The sequence below is a fragment of the Drosophila nasuta genome, chromosome 2R, assembly GCF_023558535.2.
Source record: "Drosophila nasuta strain 15112-1781.00 chromosome 2R, ASM2355853v1, whole genome shotgun sequence".
Classification (NCBI taxonomy): Eukaryota; Metazoa; Arthropoda; class Insecta; order Diptera; family Drosophilidae; genus Drosophila; species Drosophila nasuta.
The window spans coordinates 1,045,365-1,063,891 of NC_083456.1; the positions used below are offsets into that span (position 1 = coordinate 1,045,365).

At 34.9% G+C, this 18,527-nt stretch overlaps 5 protein-coding genes across 7 annotated transcripts; 1 reads left to right on the top strand and 4 right to left on the bottom strand.

Annotated features, from left to right (window-relative positions):
• Positions 1 to 455: 455 nt before the first annotated feature.
• LOC132787810 (uncharacterized) lies at positions 456 to 2,388 on the bottom strand. The gene is made up of 2 exons (XM_060795120.1): positions 2,383 to 2,388; positions 456 to 2,221 (listed from the first exon to the last, which is right to left on the bottom strand). The coding sequence occupies exons 1-2, from the start codon at positions 2,386 to 2,388 to the stop codon at positions 1,058 to 1,060; spliced, it is 1,170 nt and encodes a 389-aa protein (XP_060651103.1). The 3' UTR covers positions 456 to 1,057.
• Positions 2,389 to 5,650: 3,262 nt separating this feature from the next.
• Positions 5,651 to 8,874, bottom strand: LOC132785886 (carbonic anhydrase 2). The gene is made up of 5 exons (XM_060792188.1): positions 8,042 to 8,874; positions 7,802 to 7,923; positions 7,305 to 7,395; positions 6,849 to 7,111; positions 5,651 to 6,793 (listed from the first exon to the last, which is right to left on the bottom strand). Exons 1-5 carry the CDS (start codon positions 8,106 to 8,108, stop codon positions 6,428 to 6,430), a joined length of 909 nt encoding a protein of 302 aa, XP_060648171.1. The 5' UTR covers positions 8,109 to 8,874; the 3' UTR covers positions 5,651 to 6,427.
• Positions 8,875 to 9,231: 357 nt separating this feature from the next.
• On the bottom strand, positions 9,232 to 10,709 carry LOC132785885 (protein spindle-F). Its single transcript, XM_060792187.1, has 2 exons — positions 9,867 to 10,709; positions 9,232 to 9,800 (listed from the first exon to the last, which is right to left on the bottom strand). The coding sequence occupies exons 1-2, from the start codon at positions 10,600 to 10,602 to the stop codon at positions 9,412 to 9,414; spliced, it is 1,125 nt and encodes a 374-aa protein (XP_060648170.1). The 5' UTR covers positions 10,603 to 10,709; the 3' UTR covers positions 9,232 to 9,411.
• Positions 10,710 to 15,898: 5,189 nt separating this feature from the next.
• LOC132784693 (methionyl-tRNA formyltransferase, mitochondrial) lies at positions 15,899 to 17,594 on the top strand. 3 transcript variants are annotated; one of them, XM_060790476.1, is made up of 4 exons: positions 15,899 to 15,962; positions 16,311 to 16,889; positions 16,967 to 17,129; positions 17,187 to 17,592. In XM_060790476.1, the coding sequence occupies exons 2-4, from the start codon at positions 16,404 to 16,406 to the stop codon at positions 17,567 to 17,569; spliced, it is 1,032 nt and encodes a 343-aa protein (XP_060646459.1). In that variant the 5' UTR covers positions 15,899 to 15,962; positions 16,311 to 16,403; the 3' UTR covers positions 17,570 to 17,592. The 3 variants fall into 3 exon arrangements, with proteins under 3 accessions (XP_060646459.1, XP_060646458.1, XP_060646460.1); XM_060790475.1 differs by lacking the exon at positions 15,899 to 15,962 and adding an exon at positions 15,976 to 16,070; XM_060790477.1 differs by lacking the exon at positions 15,899 to 15,962 and having other exon boundaries at positions 16,800 to 16,889; positions 16,954 to 17,129; positions 17,187 to 17,594.
• Positions 17,563 to 18,485, bottom strand: LOC132784695 (large ribosomal subunit protein bL32m). Its single transcript, XM_060790478.1, has 2 exons — positions 17,941 to 18,485; positions 17,563 to 17,877 (listed from the first exon to the last, which is right to left on the bottom strand). Exons 1-2 carry the CDS (start codon positions 18,257 to 18,259, stop codon positions 17,618 to 17,620), a joined length of 579 nt encoding a protein of 192 aa, XP_060646461.1. The 5' UTR covers positions 18,260 to 18,485; the 3' UTR covers positions 17,563 to 17,617.
• Between the last annotated feature and the right edge of the window lie 42 nt (positions 18,486 to 18,527).

An 18,527-nucleotide genomic window follows, 5' to 3' on the forward strand; every position in this document is an offset into this window, starting at 1 on the left:
GTTTTTTTGGTTTAGTTTGAGGGATGGCTACGTTGGCTGCTGTTTTTATAGCTTTCGTGATTCTGGCAGTAAAAAGGTTCAAATCATTGGTAGACTCAAACTGAAAGTTTTTTTTTTACAAATGGATTGGAAGGTAATCCAGTTGGCATGGTCAGTCTTGAACCTAATTATAGGTGTGAATTTTTCCGGTGGGATATGGGTCAGGAGGTTAATGGTGATAGGAAAGTGATCGCTACCATGTAAGTTTTGGCCAATTGACCATTTGCAGTAGGGTACCAGGGTAGCGGAAGCCATACTCAGGTCGATGTTGGTAAAGGAGTTGTGAGTCGAGTGGTGAGTGGCAGAACCATCATTTAAAATAGCTAAATTTGTTCTGACTATGAGATCTTCGACTTGAAAACCTTTAGAGTTGCGAGAGCAGGACCCCATAGCGGACTCCAAGCATTGAAGTCCCCAACATAAACTATAGGTTTTAGAGCTGTCTTTACAATATTTATTAAATCGGAGGCTAATAGGCTTTGGTTGGGGGGGAAGTAAGAGTTTAATATTATTATATTCGGGTGGGATAAAATTTCAATGCCCATAGAGCAAGTGGGAGAGTTTAAATTGATAGTTTTATGCGGGATGTTTTGTCGTATAAGTATACCAACGCCATGCTTCGCATGGTGAATGGCAGAATTATTAAAAAAATAACCAATAAATGGTTTGGGAGTAGCGACTTGAATGGTATTAGATTTGAGATTAGTCTCTTGTAGGCATATAATATCCGGATTGGATTGATTAATTAATAACAATAGTTCAATGTAATTGTTGAAGTATCCGTTTATGTTCCATTGAAGAATTTTGAGCGTCATTGTTTGGAAGAGATGGAGTGGATATTATATGCAATTAAGATAATAATTAGATTTATATTATATATCAGAATCATCCATAGAGTCATCTAATATATTGTTAAGATCATTTCGTTTTAAATAGGTAGAAGTAGATGGGAGGTTGGTGGTAGAGGTAGTTTTAGTTTTGTTAGATAGTTGTTTTAGGTATTCAGTAGTTTTAGGCGTCAGGCCAAGATAGTCATAGTCATCATCGACTGTTTCGGTAGTGCTATTATCGTGTTGATTTTGCTGATACGACAGCGATGTAGATGCTGAGTTAAATGATGATGATGTTGTTGTTGTTGCTGTAGTTCCTTTGTTGGAATCGGTAAATGTTTTATCACTGCTTGTCTTATTGATAGTTGTTCTTGTGTGGTTGTTTTTGTTATTATTTTGTTCCGTTGTTTTCCGTTGTTATTGTGTCCAGCATTCGCTACTGCAGCGTAGGAGGAAGAGCTGGATAGTTTTGTTGTAGTTCCGTTAAACAGTAATTTAGCTTCGCGCATTGTGCATTTTTTTGTTGTCTTGATTTTCAGAATTTCTCTTTGCTGCTGATATTTGGGACATTGTCGAGAGGAGGAAGGGTGTTCTTCTGAGCAGTTGACGCATTTCGTTTGTGAGCAGTTGTCAGGCGAATGAGGAGGTAAAGCGCAATTACCGCAACGAGGTTCATTTTTGCAGTGCTTGGCTGTGTGGCCAAGCAGCTGACAAGATTTGCACCTCATTGGGTTCGGAATATACTCCCGTACCTTTACTGAATGCCAAGCTATATCGATTTTGCTGGGAAGGTGGTATAGGTCAAAAGTGACCAGAATTACTCCAGAGGGTTTGGTAGTATTGTCGATGGTTTTAGTGAACTTGAAAATATCGCTGACTTTTTGGGATCGCAGCTCTTCTATAATTTCTTCGTTGGAGACATCGGAGAGATAGGGTGCGTATATTGTGCCTTTCACTTGGTTAAGGGTTTCATGCATCTTACATGTGATGTCGCAAATGCCCGGTAAAGTAGGTGAGTTGATGAACTTGTCAGCCTCGCTTTGATTTTTAACTAACATCAGCAGGTTGCCGTAGCGCAAGTTGGAGATGGAAGTGATGTTTTTTGAAATTAAACGCAGTGCGTTGTAAACGGCGATACAGGAGAAATCAGAGATTTTTTTCTCAACGTTTTTGGATGCCATAACAATGTACTTAGGGTTTTCAAGTGTTATTGTTGGAAGATCGGGAAAGGTCATGTCGATTTTTTGATTTTGTCTCTTTTTTTTCACTGGGGGGCTTTCAGAAAGCAACGCAAACTGATTGCCCTTCAGATTAGGGGGCCGAGGGGGGGCCCCATTGTCGGACGATATAAGCTTTGTATTAGATAGCTAAAGCTTTACTGCACTCGCGAGAGAATGTGAGAAGATCAGTAGAAGATAGACCGCGCGGGTCGCAAAAGAAAAAACACCGAATAGACTCTGCTGATAAGAGAAGCGACGTCTGCCCGCAACGAGAGCTAGTCGAAGACTGGTACATACATGGTGCGTTCCAAAGTAAACAGGACTTTTTGAATCTAGCGCCCTCTGGTGGCGCCATATTTATGTCAACTGGTGCGGTCTATTGGAAGTGAAGTTATTGCCTTTTAAGTGTCAGTATGTTTTTGTCATCGGTGCGAGAATGAGCTTCGAACAAAAAACCCAACACTAAATTTTGTTTTAAAACTTTTACCGAAACGTTTCAATTGATGAAAAAAGTTTATGGCGATGGTTGCCTATCCCGTAGCAGAGTGCACGAGTGGTTTCAACGTTTTCAAAGTGATCGTGAGGACATAAATGACGATGAACATGTGGGCCAACCAAAATCCGTGATCACCGAAAATTCCATCGAAACTGTGCGTGAATTCATAAAAACTCAGCCGAAATCATCATTGAAATTTATGGAAACATCTCCGAAACATCGATTTATCGCATTTTGACCGAACATTTGGGCTTTCAAAGGTGTGTGCACGGTTTGTTCCGCAGAAATTGACTGACGTCCAAAATTGCTCAGAATTAAACATTCGAAGGACCGACTATTTGACCAAAAATCACATTTTAACCATCAACCACTCCCCGTATTCAACTGATATTGCACCGTGCGACTTCTACCTTTTCGGACAAATGCATTTGCCGATGAAAGGAAAGCGTTATGCAGACGTCGAGGCCATTCAAAAGGCTTGCACCGGCATACTGGAAGCCATACCGGGCAACGAGCTAAAACACTCGTTCGACTTGCTTTTGGACCGTGCAAAAAGCTGTATTAAAGCAGAAGGAGACTATTTTGAATAATATAAATTGATTTTGCCGAAAAAGCTATTTGTTCTGTCTTTTTGTTAAAAGTCCTGTTTACTTTGGAACGCACCTTGTATATAAATTAACAAAATTGATTAGATTTTGTTTAAAAAAAAGCCAAGTGCTTTATTTCGAAGTTGGATTAGAACTAACTTAAACAATCTAAATTATTAAACATTAAAGCTCTGCTGCTAAAGTGACTTCTTATGGTTCGTTGCTGTCGCGTTCGCTGTCGCTGCCGAATGTAGCCACTGCATTTGTCGCCCTGGGTGTTGGGTGTCCGAGGCTTGGTCCCACGGTTTGGGCGTTACGCAAGGTGCTGGCCATTGGAGATGGTTTCTGCTGACGAGGCGCACGTGGCTATGGTTATGTCTAGGTGCGCTGTTGGTTTGGTCGTTGCTCCCACGGTGCCTTATGCTGAGTCGGAGCGCGTGTTGTCTCGGTGCATTGGAGTGCATTAGCACTGGCGATGAATAGCTTTGGGTTTTGGTAATGTGTGGCCTTAATTTATATATACATTATAGTATCAGAGATGCCTTCTTATGCCTGTTACTTACATTTCCTGGCGGCACAAAATTATATTACCTTCTACTTTATGTGTAGCGGGTATAAAAACGGCAATATCTTTAAAAGTTTTGTAATCTTTTTTCGTATACATATACCATATTTAAATCAAGAAATTTTAAGGCAGACGTGGAAAAATACAATTATGATAATTTTATATATATACATCTGTCTGATCTCTCATAAATATCTGTATTTCTACAGATTTTTTTGCTACTTAATGTGCTACATGGCCACAATGTATGCTAACAAGGCCAGCTTTGTTTTTTGAAAATATCGATCACTTTAGTGTTGCTGATTCTCAATCTACAAAATCCCATGACTGTCCTTTGGACTTTATAAAGGAAATAATATTTTGAAGACTTTGAAATATTTGCTGTATTATTTAACTTCGTATCTATGGATACATGCCGGACTGCTAAATTAAAGAAATCACTCTGTCGATAGCAGTACGCACAGTTCTTGTTGCGGAATTCTGATGAGTTTTATTACAAACGATAAGATTTACAGAGTGCACTTAGTGCTTGTAGCCCACCTTAGTAAAAAGTTAGCGATTAGATTGGGTCGTTCCTTTGCTTAAATAATGGTTTTATTTAGCTTACTGTAACGAGAGAAGGTCTTACCTATAGTAGAGCTCAGAACGGGAATGAATATCTCAAATACCCTAATTTCCCATCTTAAGCAGACTTTGTTTTCTTTATAATTAGGTGTAGGATCGAGACCCTAATATTTTTTCGCTCGGAAAATTATTCCGAGGAATCGACAATTTTTCTTTTATTAGGCAAAAGTTAATCCAAACTGTGAACAGTATCATTGAGGAATGGTCGTTATTCCACTTTACACGACAGGCGTCGATTTATCAAGATAGGATTGAGTCGGCGCAGAAACAGTTTTTGATATTTTCTCTTCGTAGTTTCGTAGTTCTGATAGTCATATAGGGCATCCACAAATTACGACTTAAGCGGAAGAAAGGGTCTCTCGCGAGGCGATATAACCATGACAGTATCTGTACGCACATAGATCTCAGAGGCTATAAGAAATAGAGCTATAATTTTATTCGAATCGAAGAATTTTGAAGCTAGATTCACGATTTTTGGTATATGCAATCTAACAGTCTAACAGTTGTTTAAATAATAATTTTAGACGACAATAACCGGCTGCTGAAGATATTATGTACTATAGTATATTGTAAATGTAATATTATATCGATAGCCTCCGGTATATTTTAGAATTTTTGTGGTATATGAATTGGTATATCTTAAGAATAATATCGCTTTGTTGTTCTTTTACTCAAATTGGGTAGCGGGTATCTCAGCTCACTTGCTTTTTTTAAGAAAAGGGTCTAAGATCGGACATGATTCCGCTTTTATACACATTCGCGCATACCATATTGGATATACATATTAATTAAAATTCTAAGATATGTAGGTTATTCTCTTATCGAACAGAATCCAATAACTTACAAATGCTTAAACTATTTTTATTTTCTTCTACACATTGGATCGAATGGAATTGTGATTAATTACCTTCAATCAATTGCTAAATTTTTTTTGTGAACTTCATGAATATTAATATTACTAAGGTTTTATACTAATGGGGTGTGTATGGGAATCAATCAATGAAGTTGTGAATTAATACTAAAATCGATTAAACTTGTGATTGAGACCCGACGCATACAATATTGATGATTTATATATTATATTTACATACGCATTAATGTAAAACTGCTTAGGAGGCATACAGCTTATATGTATATGTGTATGTATATGTATATATATGTACAAGAATATTATTGAATAAAAAAGAAAACACAAAGAAGAAATATATGTATTTAATTCTGCATACAAATTTGGTTTTAAATCTTATTTATGATATATATGCATACTTTTATGTATGTGGTCTAAGTTGATATTAACATTTTGTTAACTTTCGTAACATACATATGTATGTATGTATATATATATATGAATATATGTACTATTCTGAAAGTCCTTTCTTTTATTTGAGTAATTAATTAATTAACATATGTTATGTATGTATGTAAATGTAAATGTAAATGTATTCACATAGCTGAATTCGCACATGCTCAGGCATCGATCATACTAATGCTTTCAGATTGAATTCCGTATAACATTCGGCAGTTAATGGTAGCAAATGATAATAAACCACAAAAAAATTTAATTCCCAAATGCCGTAGACAAATTCCAACCCGCCGACGACATATTTAATGGAACATTTTTGTACACTTGTATTTTTTACACTTTTTATGCAAGGAATTAAAAGGGAAGAATATAGAACAATATATTTTATTTCAAAAAGATCATAAAATAGCATAGATTGAATTTATTGTTTTGGTCGTGTTTTTCTTTTGCAGAGTACATACGTAAATATAGTAGATCATTTCTATTTCGGTGACAAACTATTGGAAGACATTAGGAAAGCCATTAATGTGTCTTAACACGATGGCTCCCAAAAACAGACAATTATTAATTTTATTATTAAAAAAAGTTTCAATAATAATTTAAAAAAATAAAATTAAGATAATCTGTCCAATAAAAAATGTTTGCTATATCATCTTAATACTGCATCTTAAATACCCAAAAAAAATGTGATGTACTTTAGACTGAATTGACGATGTAATAAGAAACATAACCATATTGTCAATTGACCTTAAACGAGTCCGCATTATTTCCGAAGATAATAATTACTGAGATTTATGGTGCGATAGAAAACAGGTCTGTTGTTGCGACGCTGCTGAGCACGGTAGTTGTTTTCAAGTGGATTTCCATTGACATCCAGGACTTGCCAAAGTTTCGCTGCCTCTGAGTATGGAATTGGAATAGGTTGAGGAAATACAGTCCAGGTGACAGCCTCATTGCAATCGGGGGTGGTCAAGGATCCCTTGTAGGTATAGAAGTTTCGAGTATTTAAATCGCCCAGCAACTGACCAAGCGTAATAGTTCCAGGCAGTTCACCTTTAGCATGGTATTCAATAACGTTGGGCAGTTCTGCGAACACCTTTCTTAGTCCAGGATATATACGATCCGGAGTCTTGAATATTGTTTAGAAAATTATCGATTATTGCAATAGACATGTTAAAACTCACCCTCGTTATCTTAAGCATAATGCCCAGAACGGCGATTCCATCTGGATAGTTTAAGGCTTCAGAAATATTATTATAGTGAGCGTTACGATGCACAATATGCATTTCGATATCAAAACGCCTTTTGTTAATTATATGCTCAGCTCCTCGTGTTGTAGGCGATCCCCAATGGAAGTGAACGCCTTCGGCTACATATTTTCCCTTGAGTAAACCTCCTGTTATAAAAGGCTTTTGTCCAATACGAGTCTCCGGTATGGCCATATCAACTATATAGTTACAAGTAAATTTGTATATATAATAGTAAATAGTCGGCCAATAAAATTTTGGTTTTCAAAACAAATATTTTTAAATTAGGAAATAAATTTAAAATAATATATATAAATAATCTTCAAAACTCAAAATAAACCCATTCATATACATAAGCAACAAGGATATTGGAAATTTTTTTCGTCTACTTACCTGTGTATCCTTTATTTACCAATGTCAAGGGTCGATTGAGCCTCTCATCATAGTTTCCAAAGAAAATTCGTGGCAATGGCATAATAAGCGACTTGAGAAATTATAGCATAAAATAAAAGTTTTTATAGTAGTCTTTAATTTTGTACTCTACGCTGAACACAACTGTAACTTGTGGTTAAGACTAGCGAAAAATTGATACAAATTGTATCATTCGGAACATAAGTAGTTCCATTTAGTACATTAAATTAGCTTCCATCGTGTGCAACACCAGTAACGGATATAATGAAATATTTTTGCGCTCTTTGCTTTATGTCAAATTGACTAGTCATTATCGTAATGCAATTTTAATTTACGCTTTATTACAAGCATTACAATTGTACGATTGTATTGTGATTTAATCACTGCTTTAATAAAATAGTTATTATTGACATAATCGTAAGAGTTAATTTAAATGGAATAGTATAAATCGAATTATTTGAAATATATTGTGTTCTTACACTATCAATGGACAGCCTAATGGGGGACTGTCGTCGACCAGTCATACAAGTTCCTTCCCAATCAAGACCATGTTCATCAAAGTTCCAGCCGGAATTTGCACTACCGCTGCTAGTATCAATACCTTCAACAAAAAGAAATTTATTTCAAATTTAGCTTAGTCTAATTTTCACCCATGAGTTGAACTCCAGCTAAAATTTCACTTGGGCATCCGTTGCTATCTTGAACAAGTCGTCTATTACCATGTTTGGTCGGATGATACACGAGTGGCAGTAAAAAAAACAATTTATGAAACAGATTTGCATACATTATTAAAGCGTATTTTTCAACATTTGAATTTGAAATACAAATTGAAAGGCATTCACATCCGTTTTCGAATTCGAATATTTCCTTTGGCACTGTATTGAGTTGCTTGGACTACAGCTCAAGCGCAACTGAATTGAATCGACACTCACAACAAAACTTTTATACCAAAATTCAACTGCCCGTGAGACGTCACAACATTCGTAGACATCTGAAGACAGCACATCACAAAATTGCCGGTACAATAATCTGAGGTGATATCTGACCACCTCATGTTACCTATTCTAAAATAACAAACATCGTGAGATGTTTTATATTACAATTACATATGGTATGATCTATCATTTTATGTTAAATATCATTTAAGTTTGCCAAGAATCGAGTTGTTTTTAATAAAACATAAAAACACAGGCAACACATGATCGTACAATAAATGTAAGATTATTCAAAATTGAATGTGGATAACTATGTTTACTTTACATATGTAGATTAAAAACTCCTCTGCAAAACTTTTTGAAAATGTAGTTAGGCGAGCATTACTGACTGTCATTGGTTTAGAATCTATTGTATGTATGCGAATCATGGCTTTAAGAAATCTGCCTTGATATGTTGGACATACGATAACATTTTTGTTTCGCAATTATCAATATGAGCATATAAAATTTATTAAAAACAAGAGTTTTACTGTTAGGGCTGTGACACATTCATACATTGTCAGCCAAACCTACGAAGTCTTATACAAAGGTTTTTTCTTTAAATAACTTCTACAATTTTTATCTAATCCCCACCAAATATCTTAAATACTATAGTTATTATTATATTTTTGTCGATTTGCGGGGGCGGAAGTGGGCGTGACAAAAACTGAAACAAACTTGATTATCACGCAAACATAATCCAATATTTCTTTATTTTATATAGTCTCTCAGCTGTATCGTTTCGGCTGTTGACGCTAATCAAGAATATCTTATTTATTTATCATATTTCTTTCGTTCTTTCGATAGATTGCTTATCAGAAACAAAAGATGCTGAATTTACGTTAAAAATGTGTATACACAATATTTATAAGATAAGCTAAATCAATACTTTTGTTTTCTTGAAATGTATTGTGATTACATGACGAATTTTATTTTCCTTTTCTTTTTTAATATAACCCTAACCTACCAAAAGAATTAAAAATTTTTTAAAATATATATTTACTTTTGAAATTGTATTACCTGTGACACTGTTTTTGAACCTTAAAATTTATGGATCAGTTTGCTCTTAGCTATTGTCATTAAATGTATGTGGTAAAATAGAACAGGTTGTTGGATCAAAAATCGCCAACAGCATGAGAAATAAACTCGAACTGCCGATCCACGCTGGCATCTGCGTCTGGTGTATCATCAATGAAGTGCATTTCGACGTGTTCCTGAAATGCCTTGAAAGGCACTTGGCTAGAGTACAACTTGCCGCACATTGGGCAAGTTTTATCTATGACATCCGCCTTCAGTTTTTCTTGCAATATATTAGAGCGGGGCAAGGATCCTTGTGATATGGTTGGGTGACCAGTGAAGGTGTAATGCAATTGGCTGCTTGTGGAATTTTCACAGTGATATGCCTTTAGATCGGTGGTCAGTCTCTCTTCCGTTTCTAAGCTCTTATCGGCCATTTCCGGTTTGATTGCAGAGTTTTTCGCACAGTCAGGGCAAGGACGAAGAGCTTGAAGAGGATGGAGTAAAAGTGAACTGCATTAATTTGATAGTTAAGCACAAATCATTGGCTTACCAAAACGACTTTCCAGCTGAGTATATACTACGTTAAGCGTTTGTTGCTGCTTCATGGCTTCACGACGCAAGTCCTGTAATCCCTCCATGCATTTTCTCGCATCGATATTGGCATCTGGATCACTGATGGCATCATTCACTTGCAGTCCATACGCATAGGCTAGCTCTTCGCCAGTATCAAAACCAGCCAACGTAATATCCTCAAAGCTCCTTTCTGATATCACCTTCTTCCGCAAGTGTGGATTTGGTGAGTGCTGAGTAAATGTTTTGGAGCGAATTAAATTTAGATTGTGATTGGAGCCCATAGAAGCATTAACTGTTCCAATATCATCCTCTTTTGGCAATTGTGTTTGGTAATTATCTTTCGATATTTTCGATAGACGCGACCACAATTTGCGATTTTCATCAGACACCATATTTATTTGATGCTCAAGTTTCTCCTTCTGTCGTAGCAGTTCATTCACTTGACAACGCAATGATACAGCGTCATCACTATTGTCTTCAACTTTAACCTGGGTTATCTTATTTGTCAACGCCTTTTCATGCGTGTTCCCGTCCCGCAGGCGCTGATTCTCATCCTCTATAACTGACACCTGACGCTGCAACTGTATGCACCGTTCTTTCATTGTTTGGAGCGCTACTTGTAATGCGTAATTCATTTTGTCGTTATTCGTCGAACTGGAGCTTGCTGTGCGTCCTGATGTGCCTTTGTCAGTATTTGAGTCCATTCTCGACATTAAAATTTTTCAAATTTATCGTAATGATAATTTACTTTTTTTAATATTTTATCTATTCCGTGTTTTCATTTTTTTTAATGTGCAGTGACAAATGCCTGCTATCGATATTGATCGATATGTTTGTTGAGACACCAATTTAACAGATGTGCGTCAAGATAGCTCCGCAACTTTAGCGTCACATATCGATAAAAAAAATATCGGCTAAAAAAAACTTTTTATTTTCGTCTTTTTACGTGATATTTAAACTAAAATTAAAAAAAGTTTAAATGCAAAACAATAGAAAATTAAATTATCTTTCTATTAAATCCATGTTCGTCAAATTTCATGCAGTATTTATGCACTAAAATCGTGATTGAAAAATTGGGGTAGCAACATTTTTGCAAATATCTCGGCTTTGACGAGTTGTCGGCCAAATCGGCTTATAACAAGTTATAGAGTATTGTTTTATAAATATACCCTCAAAAATTCATAATTTTAAAACTTTTCGTTTTTGAGATATTTGAGAAAAAGTACGATAACCTCAGCTCCAGCCCCATACAAAATGAGCACAAAAAATCAATGCTACCGATTAATGACCGTAACTTTTTTTTGACTTTCTTGTCGGCCATAGCGCACATTATACTTTCGTAGATACAACTATAAGGAAGATATATAGCAATTTTGGTTGCAATCCAATTTTCTGTTTTTGAGAAAATTGACCTTTTCCTAACCCGCAAAAACAAGTTCATTTCGCAGGTGCATCAAATCACTGGAACCAGCGTGGAACCAGTCAGTGTTAAATAACACCATTTGGACTTTGGCGGGACTTCAAATACTTGCAGAAAATAACTAAATGAAACAAATATTACTATAATTTAAAATTACATTTAAATACTCTATTTATATATATATTACTTTGTTATAATTAATAAATATACGCAATTAAATATTCTTATTTAAATCGTAATTTTGCAGTTTACTTGATCACTGTTAGCGGCAAAACTTTATGTTAACGCTATCATCAAATTATTCTTAATATTTGCAGAACTTATAGGCCATGTCGCGCTATTTCATTCTATTCGAATCAAATAGATAAATATTTTGCTTTTGTTTTATTCAAATCGGTTAAGCCGTTTTCGAGAAAATTCAATTTTTGTGATTATTGCGAAAATTACAAATAAATTTCAATTTGGCATGGCAACGCTTAACATCTGCGAAGCTAGTAAAAAGTTAGCGTCGAATTTTTGTTTTGCAGATTTTTCAACATTTTGACTATGTACATAATTGGTCAATACTTTAAAAATAGATAATTAACATATGTATCATTTCCCAATATATACTACATAGCAAATTATCATAGTTTCCGAGAAAATTCAAAATAACATCTACATTTTTCGATTATACGCTCTCCTAGACTTTGTCTGAGAAGGCGCGCATTGTTATAATATAAACATAAAAAATTCGAATGCTTTGCAATTTGTTTTATTCAAATCGTGATTTTCCTTTTCGAGAAAATCGCATTTTAGTAGAATAGTACACATTTTTGAATTTTTGCGCAATACCTAAAGTAGTCAAAGCGTTGCCAAATTTAAAAAAATGGCAATCATGTACATACCTATTTATCATATTTATTACCCATATATATCCCCAACTTATTGGCCATGTCGCGCTATTTCATTCTATTCGAATCAAATAGATAAATATTTTGCTTTTTGTTTTATTCAAATCGGTTAAGCCGTTTTCGAGAAAATTCAATTTTTGTGATTATTGCGAAAATTACAAATAAATTTCAATTTGGCATGGCAACGCTTAACATCTGCGAAGCTAGTAAAAAGTTAGCGTATATATATACATATATTTTTAAACATTTTTCAATTATAGACAAATATTTCGAAAACAAAATTTTCATTTGTGTTTTTTCTTTCATAATGGTATTGAGTTAAAGTTGTTATATATATATATATATATATATATATATATATATATATTCAGAAGAGTTGCAGTCATAATATAGCTCTTCAATTATGCTCTAATATACATATGTTCATAGTTTTATAATTATTCAAAATGATTGCCCTGCAGTTCTGAGCGCTAGTTCATTGCTGGGGAAATAAGCACATACTAGCAGACCACCACTACTTACAAAGTGGCACCTAGCAACGCGTTCTTTAATTTCCGTTTTTGTATGAAATGTACCCATGTAGTGATCGGCGAGGTAAGTACTTACCCATGGCCAATCGACACCTCCAGTTCTGCTGGGTAGATAGTTATGTTCCAGAGTTGCCACCAAGTTCATAAAGGGTGGCCCAACTTTCGGCCGTAACACGTGTTGCCACCATGGTAATATTATTTTGGCAATAATCACAAGAAGAATTGAATTTTCTCGAAAACGGCTTAACCGATTTGAATAAAACAAAAGCAAAATATTTATCTATTTGATTCGAATAGAATGAAATAGCGCGACATGGCCAATAAGTTGGGGATATATATGGGTAATAAATATGATAAATAGGTATGTACATGATTGCCATTTTTTAAATTTGGCAACGCTTTGACTACTTTAGGTATTGCGCAAAATTCAAAAATGTGTACTATTCTACTAAAATGCGATTTTCTCGAAAAGGAAAATCACGATTTGAATAAAACAAATTGCAAAGCATTCGAATTTTTTATGTTTATATTATAACAATGCGCGCCTTCTCAGACAAAGTCTAGGAGAGCGTATAATCGAAAAATGTAGATGTTATTTTGAATTTTCTCGGAAACTATGATAATTTGCTATGTAGTATATATTGGGAAATGATACATATGTTAATTATCTATTTTTTAAAGTATTGACCAATTATGTACATAGTCAAAATGTTGAAAAATCTGCAAAACAAAAATTCGACGCTAACTTTTACTAGCTTCGCAGATGTTAAGCGTTGCCATGCCAAATTGAAATTTATTTGTAATTTTCGCAATAATCACAAAAATTGAATTTTCTCGAAAACGGCTTAACCGATTTGAATAAAACAAAAGCAAAATATTTATCTATTTGATTCGAATAGAATGAAATAGCGCGACATGGCCAATAAGTTGGGGATATATATGGGTAATAAATATGATAAATAGGTATGTACATGATCGCCATTTTTTAAATTTGGCAACGCTTTGACTACTTTAGGTATTGCGCAAAAATTCAAAAATGTGTACTATTCTACTAAAATGCGATTTTCTCGAAAAGGAAAATCACGATTTGAATAAAACAAATTGCAAAGCATTCGAATTTTTATGTTTATATTATAACAATGCGCGCCTTCTCAGACAAAGTCTAGGAGAGCGTATAATCGAAAATGTAGATGTTATTTTGAATTTTCTCGGAAACTATGATAATTTGCTATGTAGTATATATTGGGAAATGATACATATGTTAATTATCTATTTTTAAAGTATTGACCAATTATGTACATAGTCAAAATGTTGAAAAATCTGCAAAACAAAAATTCGACGCTAACTTTTACTAGCTTCGCAGATGTTAAGCGTTGCCATGCCAAATTGAAATTTATTTGTAATTTTCGCAATAATCACAAAATTGAATTTTCTCGAAAACGGCTTAACCGATTTGAATAAAACAAAAGCAAAATATTTATCTATTTGATTCGAATAGAATGAAATAGCGCGACATGGCCTATAAGTTCTGCAAATATTAAGAATAATTTGATGATAGCGTTAACATAAAGTTTTGCCGCTAACAGTGATCAAGTAAACTGCAAAATTACGATTTAAATAAGAATATTTAATTGCGTATATTTATTAATTATAACAAAGTAATATATATATAAATAGAGTATTTAAATGTAATTTTAAATTATAGTAATATTTGTTTCATTTAGTTATTTTCTGCAAGTATTTGAAGTCCCGCCAAAGTCCAAATGGTGTTATTTAACACTGACTGGTTCCACGCTGGTTCCAGTGATTTGATGCACCTGCGAAATGAACTTGTTTTTGCGGGTTAGAAAAGGTCAATTTTCTCAAAAACAGAAAATTGGATTGCAACCAAAATTGCTATATATCTTCCTTATAGTTGTATCTACGAAAGTATAATGTGCGCTATGGCCGACAAGAAAGTCAAAAAGTTACGGTCATTAATCGGTAGCATTGATTTTTTGTGCTCATTTTGTATGGGGCTGGAGCTGAGGTTATCGTACTTTTTCTCAAATATCTCAAAAACGAAAAGTTTTAAAATTATGAATTTTTGAGGGTATATTTATAAGACAATACTCTATAACTTGTTATAAGCCGATTTGGCCGACAACTCGTCAAAGCCGAGATATTTGCAAAAATGTTGCTCCCCCAATTTTTCAATCACGATTTTAGTGCATAAATACTGCATGAAATTTGACGAACATGGATTTAATAGAAAGATAATTTAATTTTCTATTGTTTTGCATTCAAACTTTTTTAATTTTAGTTTAAATACCACGTAAAAAGACGAAAATAAAAAGTTTTTTTTAGCCGATATTTTTTTATCGATATGTGACGCTAAAGTTGCGGAGCTATCTTGACGCACATATTTAACAGCACTTGTATGCCTTGTACTTCATAGCCTATTTCCACTGCACCAACAAACCTCGGTTTTGTGTTCGATATTTCTATGTTCGTTATCAATACTTGTAGCTCGTGAACGTAGAAAAACTGAGTTTTTTTCTAATGGGTTTTTACATGGACCGAACGTTACATTCGTACTGAACGGAAAAGAACCGAGAAAAATCGAGTTTTTTGGTCATTCTTCCTATATAAAAACCTATACAAAATTTTTTACCTTCGTGAGTTTTGTGAAAATATCGTTAACGAACGTAGAAATATCGAAAACACATTTTGAGTAATCACGCGTTACTTTATCGATGTGACAAGGAAAAAGAGCTCACCACCCAACCAACAGCTGATAATTGAGTGCGCCAAAATATGAAAATAGAAATAAAAAATGTATTTTGCTTTTTAAAACAAATCTGCGGTAATCTCGTGGAGCGGCATTTACGAAGGAATATTTTTGAATTGTGGGATAAAAATTTGTAGCCATTGAGGTCTGTACAAAAAACACATGCATATATCAACGAATGTGTGAAAAGTAAAAGGTAAATGTATTTATGTAAATATTATATTGTCGCCAGAAATTCTACTTATTGGCAATGGGCTATCTTCCATTAGAAATTTCTCCATTTCGTCTAAATATTGAAATTTAAATGTTTTCCATTTGACAAATTAACGTAGTTTTTTAAATTATTGGCTAACTTTTGTTAACATTTGAACAGCTGGTGTACATATATCAGTGCGGCCACACTAAGAAATTGCTGATGCTGTTGAAACGCCAAAACGTGACTTGATCGAATGTGAAAGAAGTGAGTGGCTGTGCAAACGGGGCATAAGATTAATAAGAATAACAAAAAATGTATTGTCAAGTGTGCCTGATACCCGCTACCCAACTATAATAAAATCATAACCCCAATGTATGTTTTTTTGCTAGCTATTCGTTTTTTTTTTTTCAATTTCAAATCTAAATTAGCTTGATCTGCCTCCAAAAATAATAAGTGCTGTGAAATAAAAATTATAGCTCTATTTCTTATTGTCTCTTGTATTGGCGATGATGTAAACTGTCCCCTTCTGCCTATTACATATATTCCATGTTGGCGAAGAGTTATAATACCATTAAAATATCGCTGAAATATTGCATACATATGTATTTTCAGAGTTGCATTTCAAGTTTGCAAACCTATCGACGGACGAGTATCAGCTGTCGTAATACTTATAGTCACGAAAGTCTGTGATTACCAGCTGTCGATATGAATGGAAGATGTTTACTTAATCATAAGACGTTTCAAAGAAAAATTTCGCAATTCAACCAAATACGTTTCAACGCAGTCTGCTGTCAATCACCAAAAGTGTTATTTTTCGGAACCGACAATTTTTCATTGCCCAGCCTGCAAAAACTGCATCAAAATAATGTCGACATTGGTGTTGTCACTTCCTTCAAAAATCCTGCGAACTGCGTGCGTAAATATTGTGAGCATGAAAATTTAGCATTATACCAATGGCCGATTACTCCGAAACTTTGTGCCTCCTACGAACTTGGCGTTGTTGTTTCCTTTGGCCATCTGATACCAGTGCATATTATAAATGCTTTCTCCAGCGGGATCATAAATGTCCATGCTAGCTTACTTCCTCGTTGGCGAGGTGCAGCTCCAATAATCTACGCCATTATGAATGGTGACAGGAAAACGGGAGTGTCCATTATGAACATACAACCACATCATTTCGACATTGGCGACGTAAGATAATGCCCGTTTTAGCAAATGACAATATATATATGTGTATATCAACATAAGCCTACAGAACAATTTTCCAGATTTTGGCGCAGCGTGAAATGGCCATTGGAGCTGACATTCATATGCCAGAGCTTCATTCGTCCTTGGCGCAGTTGGGAGCCGAACTGCTTCTGGATACAGTTAATAATGTGAGGGAACGAATAGCCAAAGCAACACCGCAGGACGGAGCGCTTGCAACTTATGGTAGGGTTGCGATAATAACAAAATTGTATTGCTTATGTAATGCTCACTTTTTTGTAGCTCCAAAGATAACATCGCGCATTACAGAGATCGAGTGGCCAGAACAAAATTCAATGGAGATATACGCTAGGTATCGAGCTCTTTATGGATTTAAGTGCTTAACGACAAGTTTTCTGGATAAGCAAGTACAACTGCTTAATGTGAGAAAGCCTAAGTCTCAAGCACAGCTAAATTTACCAAGGTTTTTGCTTCCAAGTCATTTCGTTTTCCACCGTGGGCTGAAGTCTTTAATCATTGGCTGTGCTCAAGGCACTGCGATTGAAGTGACTCAGATGCGTATAGAAGGTAAAAAGCCAATGAGTGCATTGGATTTCAACAACGGGTTCTTGAAGCAAGCAGTTTCACGGCAATTCAAACAAAATACAAATGCCGCCTATTGCTAACCAAATTTACAATTGTTTTTTATTAATTTCATATATAGCCGCAGTAGCTTATCCTAAATCTGAAGGCTTAACTTCTTTAGTGTCTGCAGATTGTTGAATGGACTTCTGCAATAAGTTTTTTGTGAACCACATGGGTCGTGGTTTTTGTATTTCCACGACTCTGCTGCCTTTGAGGGCCTCCGGAGACAGGTCGTTTTCTCCATCGTACAATACAACTACCTCTTGATCGATGGGAGCCACACCAAGACTCTCCTGGATTTTCTCCTGCATCTGATGCGTCTCTTTGCGCACTATGTCGTAGCAAAAGGCTATTGAATGTTATTTGTGATATTGAGTTGCCACAATTGATATATTCGATGTGTAGAACTTACAACATAGAACTCCCAATTCATGCTCATGTCCGCATTTCAGACAAGAGCGCAGGTTTCTCTTTTCCTTAAGTGGCTTCCAAACATACTCGGGAAATCCAAATTTGCGATTTAAACGTTTTTCCACGCTGCGACGATGCTTGGGAACAGCCCAAAGAAAACCATCTCCAATCACATCTTTGAGACTAAATGTCTGTGTAGTTGGGTTATTACGGTCACTCATAATCATCGCCAGTGCCGGTGGCGATCCCTTGACCATGGCAAAAAGGTTTTCCAAATTGCCAATTATAGTTTTAATTGATAACAACAAAATGCGAGGCATTCTAAAATCTGTTTTCCTACAAAGTACACAAAGATGTATGTTGTAACAAGCCAAGGCAACGTGTTGATATATCGAATCAATATGTTATCGATATAGTGATATTGTTATAAATATGAATTAATCACAAGCTTGCGATGATACAACTGCCTTGTTTTTATGTTTATTCCATCGTAGATATCAATTATATATGAAGTGTGTGTTCGGTTATGTATGATTATGAATGTAAAAATAACAATTGTAGTGATGGCAAAAAAACTCATTAACCGAT

Excerpts from the sequence above, each read along its gene's own strand:
- LOC132785886 (XM_060792188.1), bottom strand. The coding sequence starts at position 8,108 with ATGTATGCAAATCTGTTTCATAAATTGTTTTTTTTACTGCCACTCGTG. Across the intron at positions 7,924-8,041 it reads GTATCATCCGACCAAACATG|GTATTGATACTAGCAGCGGT; the intron begins GTAATAGACGAC and ends TTTTTGTTGAAG. Across the intron at positions 7,112-7,304 it reads GGTAAATAAAGGATACACAG|TTGATATGGCCATACCGGAG; the intron begins GTAAGTAGACGA and ends GTAACTATATAG.
- LOC132785885 (XM_060792187.1), bottom strand. The coding sequence starts at position 10,602 with ATGTCGAGAATGGACTCAAATACTGACAAAGGCACATCAGGACGCACA. Across the intron at positions 9,801-9,866 it reads TCAGCTGGAAAGTCGTTTTG|CTCTTCGTCCTTGCCCTGAC; the intron begins GTAAGCCAATGA and ends ATCCTCTTCAAG.
- LOC132784695 (XM_060790478.1), bottom strand. The coding sequence starts at position 18,259 with ATGCCTCGCATTTTGTTGTTATCAATTAAAACTATAATTGGCAATTTG. Across the intron at positions 17,878-17,940 it reads TGAATTGGGAGTTCTATGTT|CCTTTTGCTACGACATAGTG; the intron begins GTAAGTTCTACA and ends AACATTCAATAG.
- LOC132784693 (XM_060790476.1), top strand. The coding sequence starts at position 16,404 with ATGAATGGAAGATGTTTACTTAATCATAAGACGTTTCAAAGAAAAATT. Across the intron at positions 16,890-16,966 it reads ATCATTTCGACATTGGCGAC|ATTTTGGCGCAGCGTGAAAT; the intron begins GTAAGATAATGC and ends ACAATTTTCCAG. Across the intron at positions 17,130-17,186 it reads CGGAGCGCTTGCAACTTATG|CTCCAAAGATAACATCGCGC; the intron begins GTAGGGTTGCGA and ends ACTTTTTTGTAG.